The sequence below is a fragment of the Candoia aspera genome, chromosome 1 (genome assembly GCF_035149785.1).
Source record: "Candoia aspera isolate rCanAsp1 chromosome 1, rCanAsp1.hap2, whole genome shotgun sequence".
Taxonomy (NCBI): domain Eukaryota; kingdom Metazoa; phylum Chordata; class Lepidosauria; order Squamata; family Boidae; genus Candoia; species Candoia aspera.
Genome location: NC_086153.1, coordinates 36,745,400 through 36,763,212, shown reverse-complemented (window position 1 = coordinate 36,763,212; position 17,813 = coordinate 36,745,400). Strand labels below are relative to the sequence as shown.

Genomic DNA, 17,813 nt, shown 5'->3' with positions numbered 1-17,813 from the left:
CAGACAGCTGATAAACTGACACCACCTCCCCATGGAATTTTCAAATAGAGGGTAGATGCCTACTTGTCAGGAATACTTTAGTGGAGTCCTACATTGAACAAGGGTTGAACTAAATAACTATTTCTTGTTCTATAAGGAACAATAGGATAAAACCTTTTTAATTTTTAAAAACCAACTTATTGATGTCCACTGATTTAACAAGACTGAGTTTTCCTCTCCTTGTCTCCCATAAAATTTCCTGAATACAGGAAACTTTTTCTGAGCAGATGGTGGAAGGAATGTAGGTAGATAAGCAAAAATTGGTGTGGCATAGTGACTAAGGTATTGAACAAAGATTGAGAGACCCAAACTCTTCCCCGTCTTCAACTATACAAGATCTCTTAGATGAGATACAGTGACTGTCTCCAAATAGTCCACGGAGTTGCAGTTGTAAGGATCAAACGAGAAAGACTTCTGAATGAAATTACAGAAATTATACTGAAATCTAGTCAGAAAAAGGCAGTGCAAAGGCATAAGAAATATCAAAATTTTACACTTTGTGAAATGCCATTATAATACTCATTTTTTGAAACACAGATAACACCAAAGATCTTTTTGAATGGTTACCATGTATGCTATTACCTTTACTTTGGGGGAAGATGTAATTTTGCTGCAATATCCAAATAAGGCCTCTGGTAATAGCATATATGGTAACCATTCAAACCATTCAAAGAGACCTTTGGCCTCCTAAATATATTTCTCTTCTGCATTGGAATAGGTTTGCCCTAGCTCAAAGTTTACTTTTTATCAATCTATTTGAATTTTATTTATGGAACAATAGAATTGGAAAGGGATAAACTTTAGATTTGGTAATGAGCCTGCTGGCTACATGTGCCTCATTACCATTATTTTTTTAATGATCCAAAACCACCCTAGATTCTGCTACCAAAATTTGATGATGAAGTTGCCATTTTTGTTTTGCTGGAATGTCTTTTCTAAGTTCTAAGGACTAAACAAATGTTTAAAGCCTTGTAACTTAATGTGCCTGTATCTTAAAATCCTTATCCCATATAAAAACACCCTCCACCATGCCACAAAATGTGCCTCTGTTCCCTGCTGCTGCTGTGTAATTGTTATTCTGTCAGCATTACTTGAATTACTTACTTGACAAGAAATACGTTATTACTTGGAGGATTAAAAAAAAAAACACAAGAGGAAAGTTTGCCTACCACAACTGCTTGATTTGGTTCATTACACAGAGTACTGCTCCATAATATCATACAATTGTCCTAAAAATAGTAAGTTGGCTAACATTATGATTCTTTCAGAATAACTATTTTAGAATTGGAAGGAGCCATATAGGTCACTGAGTCCAACTTCTGTTCAGTGAGGAATCCAAATTAAAACATTCCAGGTTGCTATCTAACCTCTGCTTAAAATTTATCCAAAAACAGTAACCTATCTCCTTTTTGTGTAACTGGTTTCATTGCTGAACTGTGCTTGTCTTTAGGAAGCTTTTTCTAATATTTAGTTTGGATCTGCTTTTGTGTACCTTAAATCCATTATTCTATGTTCTGCACTCTGGAATGAGAAAGAACAGATCTTGGAATTCTACATGATATTCTTCATTTTGAAGAGTGCTATCTGTTTTCCCTTCTGCCATTTTTTCTCAAGGCTAAGGCATCAGGCCAGAAATTAGGAGACCATGAGTTCTAGTCCCACCTTAGGCACAAAGCCAACTGGGTGACCTTGGGCCAGTCACTCTCTCTCAGCCCTAGGAAGGAGGCAATGACAAACCACTTCTGAAATCTTGTCAAGAAAACTGCAGTGATTTGTCCAGGCAGTTGCCAGGAGTCAACACAGACTCCAAGGCACCAAAAAAAAAAAAAAAAAAAGTACTAAGCTCTTTCAAACTCTCTTCATGTACTTTATTTCTAGTACCCTGATCATTAGGGCGAGGATTTCTATGACCTAAAAATGTTAGGAACAACGGACTGGTTTAAGATTGGGAAAGGAGTACGGCAGGGCTGTATACTCTCACCCTACCTATTCAACTTGTATGCAGAACACATCATGCGACAAGCTGGGCTTGAGGAATCCAAGGCTGGAGTTAAAATCTCTGGAAGAAACATTAACAATCTCAGATATGCAGATGATACCACTTTGATGGCTGAAAGCGAAGAGGAACTGAGGAGCCTTATGATGAAGGTGAAAGAAGAAAGTGCAAAAGCTGGCTTGCAGCTAAACCTCAAAAAAACCAAGATTATGGCAACCAGCTTGATTGATAACTGGCAAATAGAGGGAGAAAACGTAGAAGCAGTGAAAGACTTTGTATTTCTAGGTGCGAAGATTACTGCAGATGCTGACTGCAGTCAGGAAATCAGAAGACGCTTAATCCTTGGGAGAAGAGCAATGACCAATCTCGATAAAATAGTTAAGAGCAGAGACATCATGCTGACAACAAAGGCCCACATAGTTAAAGCAATGGTGTTCCCCGTAGTAACATATGGCTGCGAGAGCTGGACCATAAGGAAGGCTGAGCGAAGGAAGATAGATGCTTTTGAACTGTGGTGTTGGAGGAAAATTCTGAGAGTGCCTTGGACTGCCAGAAGATCCAACCAGTCCATCCTCCAGGAAATAAAGCCAGACTGCTCACTTGAGGGAATGATATTAAAGGCAAAACTGAAATATTTTGGCCACATAATGAGAAGACAGGACACCCTGGAGAAGATGCTGACGCTAGGGAGAGTGGAAGGCAAAAGGAAGAGGGGCCGACCAAGGGCAAGATGGATGGATGATATTCTAGAGGTGACGGACTCGTCCCTGGGGGAGCTGGGGGTGTTGACGACCGACAGGAAGCTCTGGCTTGGGCTGGTCCATGAAGTCACGAAGAGTCGGAAGCGACTAAACGAATAAACAACAACAAAAATGTTAGAAATATGCAAGCATTTATGACCTTTAAACTGTTTAAATATGACCAATTAAATAAAAAAATATGACTTTTAAAGCAAAAATATGACTTTACAATTTTTCTGAAATTAGCACCCGATTTTTAAAAATCTGTGCTTACACACACACACTAAAAGGTTTATTCTTCACTTCCAGTGCAGAAGTGCTAGTATTGAAGGAATAAAAGAACATTTTGAGAGTAAAATGTCATCCCTGGATTAGTTTTCATTAACCGCAGAATTGCATTGGATGACCACGTGCATCTTGAGGTTATCAAACTCAAAACTCCTTCTGTTATCCACCAGTATGTTCTTGTATCTGGAGAAACTCCGTTTGACATCACAAGAGGTTATAGGAACAAATTTGAAAAAAAACAAACTCATCTGGAGAAAACTCTGGCTCAAAGTCTTCAAATTTTGCTTTGAGTCCATGTAGAACGTTCCTTACTTTGCAAAGTGTTGAATAACCCAGATTAGATTGCAGCACTCTTTGTAGTTTATTTTTTCAGCCACTTTCCCCTTTGCTTGCTTTAAATCACTCTCTGTTTGTTTTACAATGTTCAGTGCATCACTAAGTTCCATTCCTACTACAGTTTCAAGGCAGGTGATTGCTCTTGATAATCCACTGAGGTTAGATCCTATATATGCTAAGTTTCCAGCCAAGGTTTCAGCAAAGAAATTTTGCACAATCTGGATGGAGGAAGATTCACAACAGTCAAATTCTTTAACTATCCACTGCATGGAAGCATAATTTGTGAAATAATACATAGCCTCATCCAGCCAAGTCCCCCAACGTGTCACGACAGGTTGGGGAGGGAGAGCCAAAGTAGGAGCAATTTCTTTGAACTTTTGTACTCAAAGTGGAGCTTTAATGAACATTTTTTCCCATTTGAAATTATCCTATCTCCATCAGGATAGTTGCTTCGAATCTCTTTGGCCACTCTGTGTAAACCATGTGCAAGGCATGTGATATGGATCATTTTTGGATAAAGAGGTTAAGTCCCTTGGCTGCTTTAGTCATGTATGAAGCGGCATCTGTTACAAAGAGAAGGATATTTCCCTTTTTATACACCATCCGGCCAGAGTAGTTTCATAGCATCGTCAAAGAGCATAGCAATCGTGGAATTGTTTACTTTTTGTAGAGTTTCACATGTTAGAAGAAATACTTCACCAGGCGTGTCACATTTCAGAGTGCCAATAATAACATTGGCTACATATCTTTGTTTTCATCTACAGAAACCCATATCTTCTTGTTGTCAACAGCAGATCTTCTCTTTCCTAACACATCTTCATAGCAGGCAGAGATGTAATTTTTCCTTACAGTTGATTCATTTGGAATTGGGTGACTGGTGTACTTCTCCAAAAAATGCCTGAGGCTACCACTACCTAATTTCCTTAAGGGAATATTCAAAGTAACCATCATTGTACAGAGATCCTTACAAAATTCTGACTTGGTATTTGATGAACCTGCAGTTGAAGAAGAAGTTCTCTCGAAAAGGAGACGTTGCCTGTTCTCAGTGAAGGTAAATCTTGCTAAACAACTCTTGTGTTTCACGGTGTCACAATGTTGTTGAATGTTAAAACACTTTTGGGCGGATACCTTAACTTCACACAATTTACAAAAAAAAGAAATCACCGCTACTGAAAATCTGCTCCCCACATTCTTGAACAAGATGCTGTAATTTCACAGTCGCTGAACATCTACTTTTAGGCATGTTGAAATCAGATTGCAGCTCTCACGTGACTCCACCACCTCGAAAACACACACACACACCTGAGCTGGCGAGCAAATGAGAAAAAGAAAAAACAGGCAAATTCTCACCTTTTTTTCAGGCCTGGTCAGGTGAGAAGCCTTTTCCTTCCCTCCCTCCCTCACACACACCCCTGAGTTGGGGAGCAAATAAGAAAAAGAAAACACAGGCACATTCTCACCTTTTTTTTTTCAGACCTGGTCAAGGGAGAAATCTTTGTTCCCACCCCTCCCTCCCACCCTCCCTCCCACATACACACCCCTCTCTGAGTTGGGGAGCGAATAAGAAAAAGGAAAAAAAGCAGGCAAAGTCTCACTTTCTTTGCTGGCTCGAATTTGCTGGCTTATCAGGCGGGTTGCCAACGACCAAAATATGACGTTTCTTACAAAATTAAGCAGAAATATGACATAGCACCTTTAAAAAGTCAAAATATGACTTTTTAGGCAAAATAAAAAGCATCTAATTCTCACCAGATTACTCTAAAGCATGTTTTAACTTACTTATAAATTCAAATAAAGGTTCCAGAAAAAAATATAACATGTCATAGAAATCCTTGCCCTACTGATCATCCTTTTTGCCCTCCTCTTTACCTGTTTGTCTGAATTCTTCATAAAGTGTGATTCCCAGAACTTGAGGTAAACTCTGACCAAAGCAGAATAAAGTGGGAAGATTTCTTCCTGTGATTAGCAAATTATGCTTCACCTCAAAATCAACTGAGTAGTTCGTAATCAACTACTATTCTGAGATGTTTTTCACAAGTATGATTACCAAGCTAGGTATCCCTTATGTTATACCTGTGTGTTTGACTTTTGTTTCCCTAACTCTGCACTTCTTTTTTATACAAGTTGAAAGTAATAGAATGAAATTTCTTTAAGTCTATCAGTATTGTGAATGTTACTTCTGTCCCATCCTATTTTGCGTCATCTGCAAATTTGATGAGTGTTCTCTCCACTTCATTTAAGTCAATAATAAAAAAATTGAGCACAAAATCCAGGACTAGCTTTTGTGACACTCCACTTAATATATCTCTCCAATATGATGAGGCATCATGGATGAGCACTCTGGATATGATTTTTTATTTACATTTTGTTTAATGGTCAGGTCTTCCAGCCCAGAGTTTACTAACTTACTAATCAGCATATTAAAATTTATTTTGTCAAATGCATCACTGAAATCAAGATATAGCTACAGCATTCTCACAATCTATTAAGGAAGTTCCCTGATCAAAAAGTAAAAGATTTGGAAGATTTTGGAAGGTATCATCCACATCTTTCCTTGGTTTGGTGAGAAATACTGTTTATTAACAGTAACAGTTGTGCCTCCTTTTATTTAACCTAGATGCTCTCTGCACCATTGCCAAATATATTCATGAGGATTTATTAAGCAGGAATGTATGCTTTTAATGTACTCTAGACAACCCCCTGATCTGTTGGGTCACTGTTTCAGAGGTATTTCCTTACCAGATTCCTCAATGCCTTCAACAATGGCAGAGCTGCTAATATACTGGAAAAGTTCTTAAAAATGCAGGTTGATATTCAGAGAGGTATCTGCCTTGAAGGTAGCCAATGTTGAACTGTATAGCCCAGTCAAACATCAGGAGTTGACCACAGGAAATGTTTTATGACATTTTGTATTATGTCATAAAATGTTTTATAAAATTTGCGAAATTTCTATTCCACAGGAGTCATGGGTCCCAGATCTTGGACGCATTTTGTAAGCTAGTCCATTGAAGTACCTTGGTTCAAAAATTGTTGGCCTATGACGTACCGTTTCGCCCAGTTAAAGGTTACGGACACCAGAGTTTTAGTATTATATAGATTTCAAGTTTTCTGTTGCTTCTGCTCCTTCTAAACAAATTATATCCTAACCCTAACCCACTGGGTATCCATTGTATATGTTAAATCATATCACTATGCTGTGAACAAAGAATATATTGGCGCTGATTTGATGTTAAAAATGGAAAATGTATGTTTGCTTTAAATTTTGACAAGAGTTTACTGGTATAAACCTGAAAAGCTATGAAGAGTTTCATTCAGACTATATCTCTTTGAAGATTAAAAGTTGATTCCTTCTGACCATTATATTCCCAAAGGCCTGAAAAAGACTTCCTCAACTGTATAATATTTTTCTCTACCTTGCATTATTGAAATAGATATGCAAAATGGGAGTCAATTATTATTTGGGTCCTATCTCAAATAAGTGAAATTCCTATTTCTGTAGTGTGAACAATAGATTTTGAAATAAAATGCACAACTCCATGCTGTCAGAGTGATCCAGATAAACTTTGCAAATAAGTAGGTTTACATCAACTTTGGACACTCTTTTTAAAGTTGAAAAAACCTTTATTTCATTATAAATTCTAATGTGCAGTTAAATATTGTTAATGGGCAGAAGAAATGTATGCTTCAGAAAAATAGGTAACCCATTCAGGATTGTTTATTCCAGTGCTGGACAGTCCCATGATCATCTAAGAAGAGTATATATCATAAATAGAAAAATAATTGTAACGGCAAATGAACTTCAATAATAAGCCAATATTTAGTTATCGAAACAAATAAACAGAATGACCACAGGTGAGCAAAAAAGCAGTGGGAGTAGGAGCGACTTCCAACTTCTTGTTGGCTTCCCCAGTTGACTTTGCTTGTGGGAAGCTGGCAGGGAGCATCAGAAATAACTATCATGTGACCACAACTTTGGGAATTAAACTGGTCTGAACATCATGGAAATTTCAATTCCACAGAAGTAATCGGTTCCAGATTTTTCATGCATTTTTTAAGTTAGTAGATTTTAGGTACCGTAATCCAAAAATTGTTGCGGTATAATGCACTGCTTGTGGGATGCGGTGGCGCTGCGGGTTAAACCGCTGCGCTGCTGAGCTTGCCGATCGGAAGGTCGGCGGTTCGAATCCGCGCGACGGGATGAGCTCCCGTTGCTAGTCCCAGCTCCTGCTCACCTAGCAGTTCGAAAACATGCAAATGTGAGTAGATCAATAGGTACCGCTTCGGCGGGAAGGTAACGGCGTTCCGTGTCGTCATGCCGGCCACATGACCACAGACGGGTCTACGGACAACGCCAGCTCTTCGGCTTAGAAACGGAGATGAGCACCGCCCCCTGGAGTCGGACACGACTGGACTTTACATCGAGGGAAACCTTTACCTTTACCTTAATGCACTGCTTGGGCTAACTTGAGGGTACAAATAAACACAGATAAACACAATGAGAGTTTTAGTATATAGATATAGATGCCAGCTTTTAATTATTAATTTATAACTTGATTTGTATTTCATTTAGCTTGCTGCTGCTGGTAGAGGAAGCCCATGCCCTCTTTCTTCACACTTATGGCACATACCCAGGTAGCTTGAAGCCCTTCTTTCTTTGATCTCAGTGCTCTAAATCCAGGATGGGAGCTAGTTGCTAATTGAGCCAGTTGTCAGTCTAGTAAAATTACTTTGCCTCTCCCCAATTCTGATTTGCCTTTTTCTGGAGTGGGTTTGTTGGCTGAACCTTGAACTAGAAGTCTCCTATTAGAGGTGGATCCTCAACAGTTGTTGCATAAGTCTTGATAAAATTCCATTCAGCTATAAAAGTAGAGGTGCTGGGTAAGCTTCAGAGGTTTTCTGATATATTAATGAATTTTATTTAATAAAATAAATAAATTTAAATAAAATTTAAGAGTCCCCCTTTTTGAGGGGAGATGGGCGGTGATAGAAATTTGAGTAATAAATAAATAAAATATTACATTTATATGCTGCCCAAGTCCCAGTGACTCTTTATTACATTTTATTATAAAATTACTATTATATTTAAAACATTGCTTACCAGATAAATAGAGCTGTCTACTTTAATAACAAATCAGCTTAGATGTAAAATAACAAATACGGTCAATTTCCATGAAAAATTTGCAATAGAGATAATCTGTCCTTCCATGGCAAGGAATATAAGCTTGTGAGCAGCAACCAATAAGACCTTAAATTATATATGCAGAACAGAAAATAGATCCCTTTTGAAAATCAAAAAATCTGGATTGGATTTGGTCTTCCAAATACCAGTCCCAAGTTATATATGGTTTCACATGTTCATAAACGGTGTACAGATTGCTTTTGAGTAAGTAGTGGCTTTGACCATGTAATCAAAGATTAGTTCTTATTTGAAATGTTTGAAAAGAATGCTTCATATTTAAAATGTACTTAATAAGTGTTGCTGAATTCTCACAACTAATATCTACTAACATAAGAAAAAGAGACAAATGTTTCACTTCCTTTTAAGGAATTGTCTTATAATTAGATTCTCTGCTAACATTTTGATACCATGTAATCTGAATAATTTCTCTGTGATGAAAGTTTTACAAACATTTGGTATGTTCACAGATAAAATGATGCCACATCTATACTGTTTCATTGTGATTCATTGTTACTGTTTTCAGAACAAAGCTTTTCTGTGTTTCTGTATAAAAAACCTTCCTGCTTGCAGTTAAAATCTTAAATTGAAATTTAGGGTTTTTTAAAAAAAATTTATTTATTTATCAAATTTATGGCTGCCCATCTCTCCCCCGAAGAGGGACTCTGGGTGGTTTTTAAAACCTTGCAGTTAATATATAAATGCCCACATCATTATTCAGTACAACTTAGTTAATGTAAAGGGCTCTATGAAAAGAGGTTCCTAAAACTATGGTTGAAGTTCATTAATAGAGTAGTGGTACAAAGCTGGAGAAAAAGCAGCTTCTGCTAATATCTTTGGCTCAACTGGTTCACATATCCCTGGATTCAAAATGTTTTAGGAAAACATTCTATGAGCTGAACTATTAGCTAGCCACTATCAAAATAAGATGGCATAGAAGAGATATAATGCAGATGTCTACTTATATTTATAGTACTTCAGCAGATAGCAGATTTAAAGCACACACACACACTCTTTCTATGCCAAATAAAAAGATCCATTCAACTGAGCAGGAGTATTATAATTGGGTTATTACAAAAACTAGGAACATGATACTAGATACCTGATACAATGTTTAAAAAGATGATACTAGCTGTACAATTAAAGCACCAAAGATGCAGCATGTGGGAAATGTCTGGTAAGCAGATAATAGGGCTTGAATGAAATTGTTTCTTTTATGGATGATGATAAGCTTTTCTACAATTTCTCTATGTCCAAATGGTTTGTATTGCTAGCTTTGGGACAGGATTTCTGTACCAGGGTCTGGGTCACAACAGTAGTGATTATACAGATACATAGTAAAATCAAGAAATAGGTCCTCAAATGTGTGTTTGGGTTAAAGATGAGTTCTAGGCTTGAAAAGATTGTAGAGTGTTGTCGGTTTCATTTGGCAACATCCTACAGCTCTGACTTTTGAAATCCATAGAATAGTTAGTTTTGAGTAATATTGTCATCTAAACTGTAGGGGGGGTTGGTGGGCACCAAATACTTATTTTATATTTTAGGCTTAATGTAGAACTAAAGTACTAGCAGATTCAGTTGCTAAGCAGAAATGAAAAATTCTACCCCAGGCTTCAGAAACAAAGCTCTTGATGATAGGAAGAGGGAATCCAGTTGAAATGGAGAATTTGGGTTGCTTATGCAGATGTTCTAACTAACAAGTGTGTCAAACATAGTAACAAGCCTGTGTTTCATTTTTCTTAGTCATATATACAGAACATATCAGCAGAATGGTATATCTAATATTAACCAATTATTTCCTAGGAGAGAGCTATGAGGATGCAGAAGAGAATGCCTCTTTGGATGCTGATGAAGAAGTGATTACTGAAAAGCCATGCCCAGTACAGATAGTTCTTGCTCATGAAGATGATCATAACTTTGAACTGGATGAATCAGCATTGGAGAGAATCTTGCTTCAGGAACACATACGAGATCTCAACATTGTAGTAGTTTCTGTTGCTGGTGCATTCCGTAAAGGCAAATCATTTCTCTTGGATTTCATGCTTAGGTATATGTATAACAAGGTGAGTAGCTGAATTGCTGAAAATTTGTTCTAGTTAGAGAATAATTAACAAAAATGTTTTCCTCTTAAGATTCGTTATAATATGCTCCAAAATTTCCAAAGGTTTCATATTTTTAAACACTGTTGAAGGAATTTGAGGTATTCATCTAATAATTAACATTATACTTGGTAACCAGACATTAGAACTAAAAAGCATAGATGTGCTGGTGCAAAACAGTATAAACAGAATGCCATTTAAACAGAAAGTTGTAACTAAGTAGTACTTTATTCTAGTGGAAAACGTTTCTGTTCAAAATACTATATTTTTTCCAATTTCAATTTCGCAATCCATTGCAATGACCAGATCCTGTAAGTTGCTTCTGAAGGTTGAAATGGAATCGGTATGATAAATTAAATAGTCTGTTCATAATAGCAATACAAGGGTCATTCTTGTTTGGAATATAAGTGTGGGGGAGATGGGCGGTGATAAAGTTTGATAAATAAATAATTTTTAGAAGATGGGGTAAATGGGAGTTCAGTAATAGGTAAGTTGAGATTGTTGCTTCTTACGTTTTAATCTGAGTATTTGCTACTGGAAAATAGCTGCAGTTGGAAAGAACGTTGTTGTATATATAGTACTTTGAGTTGGATAATAAGGGTTTCTTACTGCTGCAGACTCATAGACTGGCACAGAAAGTTGAACATACAGGCAGTCCTCATTTAACGATCCCTCATTCAGCAACCGTTCGAACTTATGACGGTGTGAATGAGTGGTAGTTATGATTGGTCCTCGTACTTACGTCAGTTGCAACGTCCCCACGGTCACCATTTGTGACCTTTGCTGGCTTCCTACAAGCAAAATCAATGGGGAAGCTGGCAGGAGGTTGCAAATGGCGACCATGTGACATCCTCACTTAACAACCCACAGTGATTTGCTTAACAACAGCAACTGGGAGTGCTGGAATTTCTGTCATTAAGCGGCATGACCACGTGACATTGTGCTTTTTGATTGTGTTGCTTAGCAACAGAAATTCTGGTCCCAATTACCATTGTTAAGTGAGGATTACCTGTAACCTAAATTATCATTCCCGTTAACCTATTTACTTACACTTCTCTTGAATTACCCTACCTCTCCTGACAAGAGACAGGCTATATCTCATGAAGACTGAGATGGATGTGTTTTGCAGGTGCCTTGCCAATCTCGTCAGGAGGGAATTAAACTAGAGCAAAAGGAGAATGATGTCAATAGTCCAAAACCAAATTTGCTGTGGAGGACTGGAGCCAATAATGCAGGAGATAGAGAGAAGTGTGAAGATGAAAAGATTTGCAGGAAACTCACCCAACAGCAAAACCATTAGCGAGTACCACTCACAGTCTCAGATGTCTCTATACCAGCCTTTCTTAACCTTTTGACCCCAGAGGAACCTTTGAAATATTTTTCAGGCCTCAGGGAACCTCTGCACATTCAGGCTCAAATATAGGCCAGAAGTTACAAATGTATTATATTCGTTTCATGTGTAGGTCTGTATATATGCATTAACAGCATTCTTAAACTAAAAATAAAGAATGAAACCTCTTTAATGAGAAGTTGCCCGAATTTGAAATAATTTAAAAAATAAATCGTGATCTCCCAGGGAACCCCTAGTGACCTTTCTCGGAACCCTGGTTGAGAAACCCTGCTCTATACCAATGCAGAGAATATGGGAAATAGGGAGAACTTGAAATCCTAGTGCAGAAGGATAAATAATGTTATAGATATCACTGAAACATGATAGGATGATATGCATGATTGGACACAGTCCTGTAAGGCTACAACTTCAAAAGGAACAAACTAAACAGAAAGGGAGTTGTACTGTACTAGAGAAAATATATGCTTACAAAGAAATTGATGAACTAGTGCATAGAAATCCTGTTGAAAGTGTTTAGGTAAGAATAAAAAGAGGAACAAACATGGTATCATTGTGGTAGTTTATTATAAGATGTCTGACAGATTTAAGATAAAGATGAGGCCTTTCTGTCTTAGATGACCAGACTCTCAAAGAAGCATAAGGTAGTGACAATGGAAGATTTCAACTTCTGACATCTGCTAGAAATCTAACTCTGCCAAGAGTCAGAGGTCCAACAACTTCTTGTCACCCGTCACTGACAGCTTCATTTGTCAGAGGGTAGAAGAAGGAACAAGTGTGTCTGTTAACCTGGACCTGATCCACCCCAACAGAAAAGAATCGCTTGAAGAAGTGAGGGTGACAGGAACCTTCAGAGAATGTGACACTGTTAACTATGAGCTCATGATATCAACAGGAGGAGAAATAGACTTGTATACTCCCCCCTTTGGGGGGAGATGGGTGGTGGCAAAATTTGATAAATAAAATAAAAATAAATACAGTGAATTTCAAAAGAACAGATTTTGATTAATTCATACTGAAAATTTAGGTCAGATCTAGTGACTTGAAATCCTGAAACACAGCTGGGACGGATGGGGAATCCTAAAATACTAAATAGCGAAGGTACATTCACAAACAATTCCTACTAAAAGGAAAAATAGAAGACATCTAAAATAACAATGTGGATACACATAGAGCTTTCTAAAAGGCTGAAAAGAAAAAGGGATATGTATAGGAAATGGAAAGAGGGTTTGTAGCCAAAGAAAGATTCAAAGAAATGTCCAGGAGTTATAGAAATTGTGTCAGAAAAGCTAAAGCTTGCAAGAAAGTCCCAAAACAGCAGAAAACCCCTTTTCTGTTGCAAAGAGAAAGGGGTGAATTCAACAACAGGATATGGCAAGAAGGCAGAATGTCTTAATGTGTTTTTTTGCACCTGTCTCTTCTTAGACAGTAGCAGAACATTGTGATGGCCTGTGTGATGGCCATTGTGAGGGAGGAGGCTGCAGCTCAGGATAGACAAGAAGAAAGTAAAAAAGCAATTAACTATCTTAAAAGAATTCAAGCCTCCAGAGTCAGATGAGTTGTATCTTAGGGTGCTGAAGGAATTAGTGGAGGAAATTATAGAACTGCAGCTGCATCTTTGAGAACTCCTGGAGAACTGGTGAGGTTCCAGAAGACTGGGGAGGAGAAATGTCCCTGTCATCAAAAGAGAGAAGAGTGACTACTTGGGAAATTATAGATGTGGTAGCTTGACATTAGTACTGAGCAAAGTCCCTGAGCAGGTTATTGAACACCTTGTTTATGATCATTTGTATAAGAATGCCACAATCAACCAGAACCAGTATGGGTTTTTACAAAGCAAATCATGCTACACTAACCATAATCTATTTTTTTGACAAAACTCCTAGCGTAGTAGAGTTATCCTAGTGCCATGGATACATGGGCTGGATGAATTGTTAAATGGATTCATAACTAGCTGAATGCATGCAGAGAGTACCCGTAAATGGTTCCATATTAGCTTGGAAAGTAGTATTAAGTGGAATGCCTGCATGCTGTTGAACATTTTTGTTAATGACATGCATGAAGGAATGATGGTCAGAGTTGCAGGTGACATAAAACTAGGGGGAATGGCTAACATGATAGCAGAGAAAGAGAAGGTTCAGCAATATCTAAACAGGCTTGAACAGTGGTTAAAAAGAATAGGATATAATTCAGGAAAAAATTCTGTATCTGGGTAGGAAAAATGAATCACACAAGAATACATTGGGGAAAACCTGGCTTGGCACTAGTACATGTGAGAAAGGTCTGAGTGTTCACGTAAATCACAAGTTGATCATGAGCCAACAATACAGTGCAGCTGCTGAAAAAGCTATTTTGAGATGTATTAACAAAGGATAGAGTCTAGATCACAGGAAGTAATTGTCCCACTCTACTCAGCCTTGGTCAGACCCCACTTGGAATACAGTGCCCCACAATCCCAAAAGAAAATCAACCGAGTGGAGCAAATTTAGAGGAGGGCTAAGAATTGTTGGGGAACTGGAAACCAAGTTATATGAGGAATAGTTAAAGGAGGTGACTGTATTTAGTCTTCATCTATCTGAAGGGATGATGATGATGATGATTTAGAGGCTGCCTGACTCCAGAACAATTCTGCGTGGCTTACAGTTTAAAAAACAGAAAAAGCATCTGGACAACCATATCCCATATATAAAACCCCCCACTACCAAGAGGGCTCCAGGACGATCAGTACTAAAGGGATCAGCAATTAAGAAATATGTTACACGCTAGAGCTTGGTAGCATAGCAGTAAAAACCTTGGAAAAGATATTCAGATGACATGACATGTTTATACCTGCAGAGATCAGACTCATGCAGGCAGTTGTTTTCCCTGTGGAATTCTATGGAGATGAAAGAAGAAGCAGGATAGAAAGAGTATTGATGCTTTTGAATTTTGAAGTTGGGAGAAGACGCCTGAGAATACTATAGATAGCCAAGAAAACGAACAGGATTCATAGAACAATTCAATCCAGAGTTCCCACTTTAGGCACAAATGATTAGACTCAAATTACCCTATTTTGGACAAATAATGTGACCATCTAGCTCTCTTGAGAAGTCTATAATGCTGGGAAAGGTGGAAGGAAAGAAGAGGAGGATGACCATAAGCAAGGTAGATGGAATCGATTACGGTGGTGATGGGTACACCATTAGAAGAGTTGAGGGCCCAGTTGGGGTCAAATCATCCTAGAGAAGATCTATGTAGTTTCTAAGAGTTGATGCTGACTTGATGACACATAATCAAACAGAATATTTTTTTCATTTTTACGATACAGAGACGTTGCAATAATTAATACATTCACTCTTTTAACATCAGGAGTGTGCATTTTTTTCATTTACATAGAATAATCCTCTTTTTTTGAACCCCAGATTCAATAGCACAATTTTTTCATAAAATGTCAAATTCCATACTTTGGGAGTATAACTCAGCATCACATTTGCGTCTTTAGCTGCTATGATATTTTTCCATCAGGGTCATATTAATATTTGTAGTGGCTCAAAGCCAAAAATGTTCCATAAAGGAACATGACTAAATCATGTGGGTCAGAGCAACCTCAAATTTCTTGCAATGCCAATAAGATATTTTAATTGATTAACTTTATCTTTTGGTCATAAGAATATTTTAAGACTTAGAGATGGTGTCTAAAACTTGTGTATGTTTTTGGACTAATTCTTTATAATGAACCAGTTACCAAGCCATGATGGCTGGATTTTGCATAGTGCCTCTCCAGATGAGATTCCTTACAGTTATTTGAGTTTGGTAACTACCAGGGTTTGATTGCATCACGGGTTTACAAGATCATGACAGGAGCCATGTTGTTCCTCTTCCTTCACCCTTGAGTGCAAAGACAGCATGGCAAATACAGGAAACTGGAATAAAAAATGTGCACATGTTGAATTCCTTTTAGCATCCTGTTCTGCTGCAACATGCTCTACATGGGCCTGCCCTTGAAGAGCAGTTGGAAGCTTCAACTGGTAGGGAATGCAGCTACTTGGGTTGTAAATAGTGCCAGCTATTCGGCACATGTAACTCCACTGCTTCGGGGGCTGTGTTGGTTGCCAGTGTGTTTTTGGGTGCAATTCAAGGTGCTGGTTGTCACCTTTAAAGCCCTTCATGGCTTGGGACCGGGTTACCTGAGAGACCATCTTCTTCCAGTTGTTTCTACCTGTTCAATCCGGTCCGGCAGGATGGGCATGCTCCAGATTCCATCAACCATGGAATGTTGGCTGGCAGGGACCAGGAGTCGTGCTTTTTCTGCTGTAGCACCTGCCTTCTGGAACATCCTCCCTCCTGAGATTAGGATGGCGCTGACCCTGCTGGCCTTTCAGAAGGCCTTGAAGACCTGGCTGTGTGCCTGGGCCTGGGGTCCCGAGTGCATGAAGGGCCCTGTTTTCTGGTTGTGCTGACACCAACAGATTATAATATCTCTTGGCTGCTATTTGTATTGAATTTCTTTTTGTATTGTATTTATTGTTTTAATTGTTTTTATGATTGTTTGCTGCCCAGAGTCACTAGTTTGAGATGGGCAGCTATACAAATTGAATAAAATAAAATAAATAAATATGCTGCCTAAATACAGCAGGAAAGGAAAAACAATCCTGCTGAAACAGGTAGTGTTCAGTGGATCATTATCTATCCCATGCACTTTTACTAAATGTCCATTATAAAACATTTGTATCCACGTGAGATTGTCACTGACAGATTTTCCTTCAATGAAGAGCACTAGAGTAACTTGGCAACTCTTTTACAGGCTCCATAAAGAATCTTTGTTTTAGAAAAGTTGGCATTTTTGTAATGAAAACTTGCATACATTGCTGAATTTTTAGCTTTTATGAAGCATGTGTCCCTTGTGTAACAGTATTAAAACCTGTTGCCATAAATTTTCTTTCATAAACATTCATAAATATTATGGGTGGGTAGAACAGAACTAGAAAAGTTTGTGAGTTAAGTATGTTAATTTTTTTCTGGAATAGAAAGTTCTGCAAAACTGGGCCATTTGTTTTAGTAGTGATGATATAGGTGTTTCTAATTAGTCAAAATTAAGCATACAATATTAGCATATGATTGCCTTGAACCACTCACTTTATTAAATATATGTGTGTGTGTGACCTATTATAGGAGTCATCATCTTGGATAGGTGGAAATAATGAGCCTTTGACTGGCTTTACATGGAGAGGAGGGTGTGAGAGAGAAACAACTGGCATTCAAATTTGGAGTGAAGTATTCATAATTCCCAAGCCTGATGGGACAAAGGTAAGCCATTAAGCATCTGGCACAGTGCTTACTGACTTGGTTAGTTTTTTGTCTAGTTATTTATTTAATTTATTTATATTTCGAATTTCCATCACCACCCATCTCCCCCAAAAAGGGGACTCTGGGAGGTTTACAATCAAAGTTAAAACACATAAATCACAATATAAATACTCTATAATTAATCAAATAAATATACAGTAGAAAATATAAAATCCAGCAGCAAAGATCTTGTTTGTTGGGGAGAGATCTATAATAGCCACCCCCAAGATGAGCTGGTGCCCCTCCCACCCCAAGCAAGGCGGCAGAACCAGGTTTTTAGGTTCTTCTGGAAGTCCGGGAGCGAATGGGCCTGTCTCAGCTCCAGGGGCAGAATGTTCCAAAGGGCAGGTGCCACTGCAGAGAAGGCCCGCCTCCTGGACCCCGCCAGGTGGAATTCCTTTATTGGCGGGGTTCGTAGCATGCCCTTTCTGCATGACCGGGTGGGGCGGGTCGATGTTATGGGGCT

At 38.2% G+C, this 17,813-nt stretch overlaps 1 protein-coding gene across 3 annotated transcripts in view; it reads left to right on the top strand.

Moving 5' to 3' along the window:
• ATL2 (atlastin GTPase 2) overlaps window positions 1-17,813 on the top strand; it is a 66,241-nt gene that overhangs the window by 11,561 nt on the left and 36,867 nt on the right. For all 3 annotated transcript variants that reach the window (XM_063301924.1, XM_063301931.1, XM_063301917.1), the window contains exons 2-3: window positions 10,379-10,638; window positions 17,174-17,308. In XM_063301924.1, the coding sequence (XP_063157994.1) occupies window positions 10,379-10,638; window positions 17,174-17,308 (395 nt within the window). The remainder of the gene's footprint in view (window positions 1-10,378; window positions 10,639-17,173; window positions 17,309-17,813) is intronic.